The sequence below is a fragment of the Argopecten irradians genome, unplaced genomic scaffold, assembly GCF_041381155.1.
Source record: "Argopecten irradians isolate NY unplaced genomic scaffold, Ai_NY scaffold_1244, whole genome shotgun sequence".
Classification (NCBI taxonomy): Eukaryota; Metazoa; Mollusca; class Bivalvia; order Pectinida; family Pectinidae; genus Argopecten; species Argopecten irradians.
Window position 1 is genome coordinate 1 of NW_027188710.1, and position 9773 is coordinate 9773.

A 9773-nucleotide genomic window follows, 5' to 3' on the forward strand; every position below is an offset into this window, starting at 1 on the left:
AATCAGGGTATAAATAATGTCTCTCTCCACAATCACCATCGACATATTCATCAAAAATTATTACTACTTCATCATATTTGCCGGGAATATCGAATCTGCATTGCAATAAAAGAGATATATAATTATTTTAGGTAAGAAAAACATTTCTAGACTATGACTTGCATTAATGATACTTGAATATGTCGATTAACACGCCGGCATAGCTTGTTTAAGACTTCACATGCATATGATGCCAAATATACAAGAGACACATTTGTCGGTGGTTTTTTTTAATATTACATGCACGTACGTTTTTATTCGATGTACTTACGTTAAGTCAGATATCTTTGTATTATATGATCTAGAAACATTCTCAGCAGTGTAGAATTTCCTTTTGATGTTGGTATAAATTATGCATGTGATTGATCTATGATAGGTTTACGGTGTCCGGGCTTAATTATCATATCTGTTAAAAACTATACTCATCTGAGGTTTAACCACAAAACAAAGGTCAATTGTTCACTGTTGGAATTAGTTATTAGAATAAGTAAGTTCTTTAACTGGGGGGCGAAGTCTATGTGTACTTTTTATACGACACACGTATGTCTGATATCTGCATAATTGTCCCGAATTTGTTTCTTAGAGAACAAAAAAATGTATTCAACAAGATACTGTCACTAGGATTAGGAATTCTAAACATGATTAATTTTATCAAATAAATTTTATGTAAGTTAACATTTTTCTCTTATAAGGTCATCTTGAACAAAATGTCCTTTGAAACATATCTTAAAGTTTTAAACCATTCCCTGGATTGATACCCCCTCAATCTTGTTGTGTTGAAGCTCCTCCGAAACTTTGTATTACCAAATATTCAATAAAAGAAATAATTTATTTGCGCTGATCAGAAAATCGTATTTCTTCACATTTGGATCACATTCAAATAATAGCCATGTTGTATTCATTTAAAACATACCGCGATTTAACGACTAAGTAACGGCGACACCTCAGAATTTTTCAGCTGAACTAACGAAAGTAGTTTTTTCTGACACTGCGATCATATTACACAACATTTCAAATATAATTTAAATACCAAAATGTCACTTTTCGTTGAATAGTTCAATAATAAGTATATTTATATCGAACAATATGGTTAAGAGTCATAATCAAAACAAATTTGATTTATGATCCCCTTAGCCAATCATCCACGTAAAATAATCAATTACACTTCTAATGTCGTCGGTATCAGGTAAGCGATCCTTTGTCCATACCGGGGAACGACAGGTCGCGTCAACCGCCTATCTGGTCGGTGGGTGTCTGATGAGGCTAGGTATATACATGTAGGTAATGGATAGCAATGGTATCTGGTGTCCTGCTATCTTATAACACATGATTAATGAATGAGCAATTCTTTATGGAAACGACGACGACAACTTCTGGCAAACGTTCAATGGCTTCCGATGATTACGTGCAGTAAGAGAATGATACCTTACCATTACAGCTGTTGTGTGTTTTCTCTCAGAAGGCTTTCCAAACAGCCAAACCTCGATCAACATAACAGAGTAATTAAATCCTTCATCCAAATTAATTAAACATAGACGATGTATTAAAGAAACATAACTTGTAATTCAGGCTAAATAAATATTGTAAACTAATTTTGACTAAAGAAATATTGTAAACTTATTCAGACTAAAGAAAATATTGTAAACTTATTCAGACTAAAGAAATATTGACTAAGAAAAATGTAAAAATGCAGACTAAAGAAATAATGTAAACTAATTCAGACTAAAGAAACAATGTAAACTAATTCAGATTAAAGAAACAATGTAAACTAATTCAGACTAAAGAAAGAGTGTAAACCAACTTACATATATTTCCGCGTGTAATTTATTTTCGCATATTCCTCGGTTTAATGTCGTTGGACATGAAACGCGAAATTAAGTCGCCGTGAAAATTAAGTTGTTATACTGCAGTAGTACCATGGGATTTGAACCAGTAGTTCCGGAGAAATACGTGTACACAAATAAAGGTACAAACCGTTTGTGACACCAGTATGTCGCGCAAAAGAAACTACCAGCAATCATCCCTAATCAATATTCATGGGGACGTGGATAATATGTTTGTACAAGAGTAATATGTACATTAAGCCATTCTTCTTAGCGGTAAAGTTTATCTTTGAGCAAGCAGAAAGATAAAACGTAAAATACTGTTGATGAAACAAAAGCGGAAGCATCCTGTACACTAGTGTAGTGGTCTTGTTCGTGTGCGTGTGTTGGGTGTTTCTGTACGTGTTGCCTGTGTGATATATATTATTATTTGAATGAAAATTAAGTTGTTGTTGCACTTTGCACAGTATATAATCATGCAGCTTTTCTGAAGAACCGCAAGGTTTATAGAAATAAAGTATTGAATTGAAGTAAAACTATTCTATTGATGGAAGGACAGAAGGGACAGCAAAGCATACCTTGTCAGAAAATCATGAAGACACGTGAATAATATGTATATTACTATACAAGAGTAATGTGTTCGTTAAGCCATTTCTCTTAGCGGTAAGATTGTGAAAGCAGGAAGGTAAATTAGAATAAGACTATTCAATTGAATGAAGGCCGAACTATTATTAATTACCCAAGCAACATTTCTACTAAACACAGTCTACAATACCAAGAAAAGTAGAAATTCCAATGTCAGATCTATTACGAGATATCCTGCACGTTCGTATTTTATCACTGGTTTTTTATGCCAACTGAAGCTTTATTTGTTAGAAGGTAACGAAAATTGAAGCCATCGTAAAAACCCAACCAGACTTGAAATTCAAGCTACTATTCTATGTAATCTCCCGAACGAATCTCACACACAGTTCAAGTTAAATACGTGTATATGTATACAGAAACGTAAAAAACCTAATGTGTTATTGCCAATTAATGCAATTAGCAACACATAGCAATCACACAGGTGGGTGCAAGTCGTTTTACTATTATGTAGAACATACAATTACTGAAAACATACTACGAAAAAAGATGTAACGACTGTCATGTGACAAATACAGGTAACAGAGTTCATGTGAGCGTTGCCTGACTGTCATACACACATTTCAATAGAATTAATACGGAGATAGTTTAGATTAGCGGCGACTGGAACGTATGTGAAATATACATACATCTCCAGAAAATACGATGTGCTTTAACTTTGACAAGCAAAAACAAACGCAAGGTTAAACTACGTGCACTAATATTAACTGAGCTTTGTATTAAAGCGTTGTGTTCGTCTTATTCGGAGATTTAGTGGATATTTCTGGGAAATAACATATCAACAGCATGTAATACAGATACCTTATATGTAGCCGGTTATATTTCAGCGGGTTGAACTTTTCACAAAAAAGGGGATTTTTTTTAAAGGATTTAAAGAATTGAATAATATTCCTATTGATATCAGCGAATCATATATTAGATAATGAATTAGGTGATACATTCGCAACTCTTCTCGGATTGTGAAGTTATTTTACAGTACCATATTACCTGATTGATGATGTGCTGTGAATTTCAGCTTACTTTTTTTATAATAGAATAATAAATAATATTTGGAACCTTTTATCAAACCCTTTTCTTCAAGATATTAAGAATAACTTTTCATTAAGCTTTATGAAATAAAAACAAACAAACAAAAATTAAATTAAAATTTTAAAAAAAAGTTGTACTGTAGATTGGTTTTCATTTATTGATATAAGATGAACATATGTAGATTCTGAGATCGTTTTCCTGATCAAGATATGACCCTACAACTTAAATAAGGAATCAGGAACACCATGTACGTAATAGTAGGATGGAACATGCTATTTAAAAAAGAAATACATCTCGAGCAATATTGCACTGTGTGAAGTACCTATAGACATTTTTACATAGAAAGTGTAGCCAAATTGAAGATGAATTAAAAAATATCTTTAAATATGTATGACACAAAATATGTTTTGATAGGTTATGTCAGTATTTAGATGACCTTCTATAATTAGAGTACGCAGAAACTCCACTTACGTTAGTGGTCTTATCTAGTTTGTCCGGAGAGTAACAAAGGTCATGACCCCATTAGTGGACAACAATATGATGTAGGTGGGACACTATTCTTCAGTTTATCATGACATATTCATACAAAAATTTCTGTTCATACCTAAATGAATGTGCCTTTCGTTTTATGTTATATTCATATAGATTAAATAATAGCAGGTATGTATGGTGTTTTGCTAGCTATGAAGACTTAGAAGACTTAGAAAAACTGCTTTTCCTTTTTTCTAGAAGAAACGAATTAATGAGGTTGGAAATAGATCAAAATTGTTCTTGTTTCAAAAAGGATAAATAATTTTGTTTTCTGTGCTTTTTTTGTTGCTTTTGTTATGCTTTTCCTGTGTTTTTGTATTATGCAAATATCTGTAATTTTAAACGAAGCGTTTCTGACGTATAATATATCCCTCGACCTCTGAATGAGATCCATACGTAGAACACTAAGAGGAGGTAATCATGATTTAATTATATGTTTTTCATAGGATTAACTTTGTTTAATCTATGAGAACCACCCAGGCAATATTTTTAGATTATTGATGTTCGCTGGTAACGTTTCTGATCTGCTTTATGACATTTAGTGTGATAATGTGACGTCAGGGATGGGGATACTTTGCAAACAAGACAGCAAACATCTTAATTTGATAGACGTTTATCAGACTCAACCCTCGGTACAACGTGTGCTTCAGACGAGCCCAAGCAGATAGTCGTGGGAGAAAGGCATGATACAAGTGTACCCATGTGAAAAAATGGCAGTGTTGATACAAACAAAACGATAACGGGATTATGAATGGAGCAATATAAGTCCAGTGCCTCGATAGTCGAACCAACAACAAGATGGCGGGAACAGGGAGAGTAACGTTGTGTCTGGTGCTAGTGGCAGTTACTCTAGCTCAGAATCCAAATCCTTTGGACGACAAATTGGAGGAAATGCAGCAGGATTTTGCAGCTGAAAAAGACAGAATGGGTTCTGAGTTACAAGCAACAAGAGAAGCATTAGATTTTTACACGTGCTCAACTTCGAAAAACTCAAGCTAAGTTATTGATCACCGAAAAACTGTTAGGAGAGCAACCAGAGCCTTCCATGAAACTTTCGAAATTAGAAAACATTAATGGACAAACTAATACCACAAAGTCGCTCTCGCTATCTCAGATTTTACAGTTATGGAAACAGAGTATGCTGCACAATCAAGTTAATCAAGACCGAAGCCCACTATTACCAGAAGATGTTATTCACGTCGACGGAACCCAGTCTGTATACAATGGTCCAGACGCCGCTGAGCTAACAACTACATCACCAATGGATCCCATCAAGATGGCGAGATATGAAGAAGCACATAGAAATGCCCCACCCTTACCATTGCAATCTACACGTCGACAACTTACGGGTAAGTACTTATGCTCAAACGGAACTTTTTTTATACATAAGTTTAGGAGTCCCCTTAAATTCAAAGCAAAAGCGAAAGTTCTACAAACTAAATACCAATAATCATAATTTTATCTTCCCCCAGTCCAACCGCTTCTTAGGTGTGGATTGCCCATATAGATAGTGCCACATTTGTACAGATTTCTGAAATACATTTGTATTTCTGACGCGGATTCCATTTTCTTTAGTTGAAGCTTGATTAAGTATAGTATTTTCACCAACTTTATTAAGTTTATAAGCTATATCAAACAATTTGGTACATTTTCACAATTAAGAATGTTACAAAAACATACACAATATTTTAACATGATCTATACAAAAGTACTTTTATTCTATTTTTAGTGAATTATGTGTTTAAAGATTTGTTCTGTTGTTATGGTGAAGTACATTTTTGTACTGCTGTTCTAGGTATTGTTTTGTGATGAAGTATTCTAGCTATTCTGTTTCTAAGATGACCATTGTCTCCATTGTCTGTGTGTATAGTTTACCTATACGTACACGATTGTCACAAAAATACTTCATTTATTCAGTGTAGGTCACAGGTATACTTAGGTGAAGTGATGTACTTATGTACTATACATAGAAAACCATTCAGAATATAGAACCTTTATACTATGAAAGTGGAAAACATTCGTGCCGTTAAATGTTTCACTTATTTCATCAAATCACCGCGAAAGATGCCAGGAAGTGTAATTTTTGACGTAAGAGTAATTAGAGTAAGTAAAGTAACGATGCATAATAGAAACATCAACATAATTTGGTAGCTGACTTTGCGAAAATATCCACACACAAATATATCCACAGTGCATAATAGAAACATCAACACAATTTGGGAGCTGACTTTGCGAAAATATCCACACACAAATATATCCACAGTTACAGTATCTCCTATAATACTTGACTTTCATGTTAATTATTGATTCACCTAAAGGTAAGGTGGTAGTTATATCACGATGACCTACTTATATATACACATCAAACCTTGCAGGACACCAAGCTGTAATTGAACAAATTATTTCACTTATATTCCAAAACAACGGAGCATATCGAAAAATCATTTTCTTTTTCTATTTACATGATAAGATATTCTAAGCAAATGTCGAAACACTGGTATTTGATTCAAAATTATAACGTCAAGATTGATTTTTTCAGACATTATTTGTAATTTTTCAAATTTAACTTCGGGTGAATATATCATTGCCTAGCATGTTTGGAAATATTTTCAATTCATTATCAGTACGTTGTGTTCGTCTTGGTTATTGATTATATTTTACATAATGATAACCTATATAGAAATACACCATTAGTTTTTATGATACATGTATGTGAAAAGAAAATCAAATTGTCCTCTTCTGCAGAGGCAGGGTTTCCTTGTATATTCCCGTTGAACTAAGATATAAGCTCATTGTATTTTCTAAACATTCCTAATAGATACATTACCATGTTAAGAACACTTCTGTTTAAAGGACAGGCCACTGGTTAGTTCATACTAAAATGTCATAAAAATTAGAGTCATCAACCCATCATTCTCGATATTTTTCTAGGGGTTACCATCACTGTCGTTATATCAATTCCTAAACTTCATGTACATGTATGTGATAGGCAGTTCTGGCCCCGATTTCTCGAAACTTCAGTGCAGACTTAAGTCAAAACTTAAGTTTTTCTCCTTATGTAACTTATATGAAAATTTATGACTTAAGTCAGTTTTTGACTTAAGTTTGTTTCGAGAAATCGGGGCCAGGAGAATAAGAAAACTGACCAATCACAGACCATGTACAGAGATTACAGAGAGTGACGACAACCTTCGAAGCCATACTTTACTCATATGCATGTAGAAATCTGTGTCATTGATCCACAAAAGATTCTTTTGCTTAATTGCCGAAATGGTAACATATGCAAGAAGGATTTACAAACGTCAATAAAGCATACCAGACCAGCTAACAGTAGAGTGTTTAAGACCAAAGATGGCGACAAGAAGCACACAATACCAACTCGAATAAAAAATAAACAAAGACATCTCTTTATATGTTTATACACAAGATCATACTAAATAATGTTAGCATGTGTATTTCATGTTGCAGGTCCTACTGGATCGAACGGACCCGAAGCCATATCCTTCAATACTGAGCTGGGGGTTCCCGCCGACGGTCTGAAGGCTCTGCAGACCGTCATATTTGATACCGCTACAGTCAATGTAGACGGTGCTTACAACGTGCAGAACGGGGTTTTCACAACTCCAGTTAACGGGGTATATCATTTTACCGTCACGATCATGGTCTTTCCACACGAGAAAATAGAAACGGAGCTTGTTGTGAACGGACGTCAAGCGCTGCTGACTTTTGGCGCCGGTACTACAGAGTTCAGTCAAGGAACCAGCTCTGCAATTATTCGTTTGGAATCTGGAGACAGGGTTTGGGTTCGAATCCTCAGCACCACAGGGCAAGGGATCAACAGCCATCTGATGGGCGGGGGATGGACCTCATTCTCTGGGTTTCAGATTCGGTAATAGTGATGTCGTATATTTTTAGAAAACTGTTATCTTCTATAATCTTTTGTTTTGTCTACACATAATTTATAATAAAATTCATTAAAATGAATCGATTTTGTTCGGTTATAATGGAAAATTTTCCTTTTTTTTACTCTAGACAATTTGATTCTGTTATACTTTGAGTTACGAGAGAGTGTTCAAAAGACACAAACACAATATTGATTGACTCTGAAATTTGCTACACTGCAAATGTCATCAAATGGAAATATAAGAACACAACTGCATCTAAATGGCAATTATGTGAGGGTAAACGCCAACTGGACAACGATAAAGTCATTACATTTGCCGCTGTCCAGCTGCATTAAACCTCCAATAATTGCGAAAAGAAAGCAGTTTAAAACTTACAGACACTTTGCATTGGGATTCTCAAAACTGTGCTTTACATATGAGTTATCAGTATAAGATCATATGTAATGCCCAATGGTCGTGTATTACCATCAGATTAACACGGCTCCATCCTTCATTATGCATACTCTATATGTTCCATGTTCTAGTACATCATGTAGGTTTGGGGCCACGATGGCAGAGTGATTAAGATGTCTCAACATATGATCATTAGCGAGTTTGAATCAATGTTAGGCAGTTGCCTGGTACTGGTCGCTGGTCGGTGCTTTTCTCTGGATACTCTCGACTTTTTCTCACCTATAAACCTGGCACGTTCTTAAATGACCATGGTTCTCAATGCATTAAGACTTTATACAAACCAAATAAAACCAAGTACATCAGTTAAAACACACTTTAATTACTAAAAAAAAACTACTAATTATAAAAAAAAACTAATCACATTACTTTAACATATTCCGGTATAACATACTGTTTTCTCTCTGGAATATGTTTTCGTTAAAGAACTATACATTCTATATATAGCTGAATCTTCGGTCCACTTGTGTATGACCATTCCGAACCTATCCATGTGTATGACCATTCCGAACCTATCCATCATATGAAGTTTATTTAAAACATCCTGTGTGTACATGGTACTTTAGATCTTTTAACCTCTCACTGTTAATTTTAAATCGCTATATTTGAAATTGCAATTTTGACTTAGAGAGGATAATAAAGTCAAGTCAGTATTAAAACTGACAGGTCTAATACTAAGCAATTGTTATATAAGGAAAATATGAATCACAGCACTCGTACCGAGAAGTTCGATATATGTTTTGCAACAAATGTGTGTTAAAATATACTATAGGTTTGATGGAAATATATGCATTGATTTTTATTAGTTTATGAATAGACTCTTTATGTGTATAAAGAAATTATTAAAAGTTAACATACCACAATGGCAATAGATAACATCCTTACCGAACATGTAAATTTTAGATATGTCCTCAGTTTCATCAAGATTCCTTGATTTAAAGGGATTCATAGCATAGCAAGCTTCACTATCATGATAATTGAAAATGCGTTGTGTAGGTCATTCAAAATGTCCTTACTTAGTAAAATAGATAAATAGATTAAACTGATAAAACATGACCCCAAATCTCAAAACGAAAAACAGAGAGAATAGAATATGTTGAAACTGTATCGCTCTTTAATCTTAAGAGCAATGGACTCAACTGGTATTCTGAAACTGCTCTTTCCAAAATGAACAAGTCTACTCATTCTGAAACTTCCAACAATTTATTGAGCAGATCTAAATGCAAATGACAAGGAATTGACACGAAGCTAAGTCGTCTTCCAGATGAGAGCTGTGTTCCGGGTTCACGAGTTTCTGTACCGCTGGCCCGATAGAAAACCAATGGTCTATAAAAGTAGATGTTTTTCTGCTCCT

At 34.2% G+C, this 9773-nt stretch overlaps 1 protein-coding gene across 1 annotated transcript; it reads left to right on the forward strand.

Moving 5' to 3' along the window:
• The first annotated feature begins 4692 nt into the window (after window positions 1-4692).
• On the forward strand, window positions 4693-8048 carry LOC138314042 (complement C1q tumor necrosis factor-related protein 6-like). Its single transcript, XM_069254240.1, has 2 exons — window positions 4693-5413; window positions 7533-8048. The coding sequence occupies exons 1-2, from the start codon at window positions 5110-5112 to the stop codon at window positions 7955-7957; spliced, it is 729 nt and encodes a 242-aa protein (XP_069110341.1). The 5' UTR covers window positions 4693-5109; the 3' UTR covers window positions 7958-8048.
• Window positions 8049-9773: the final 1725 nt, after the last annotated feature.

What these genes read in the sequence shown, in the direction of transcription:
- LOC138314042 (XM_069254240.1), top strand. Translation starts at nt 5,110, where the DNA reads ATGAAACTTTCGAAATTAGAAAACATTAATGGACAAACTAATACCACA. An exon ending in TACACGTCGACAACTTACGG is followed by an intron (nt 5,414 to 7,532) that starts GTAAGTACTTAT and finishes TTCATGTTGCAG; the next exon opens with GTCCTACTGGATCGAACGGA.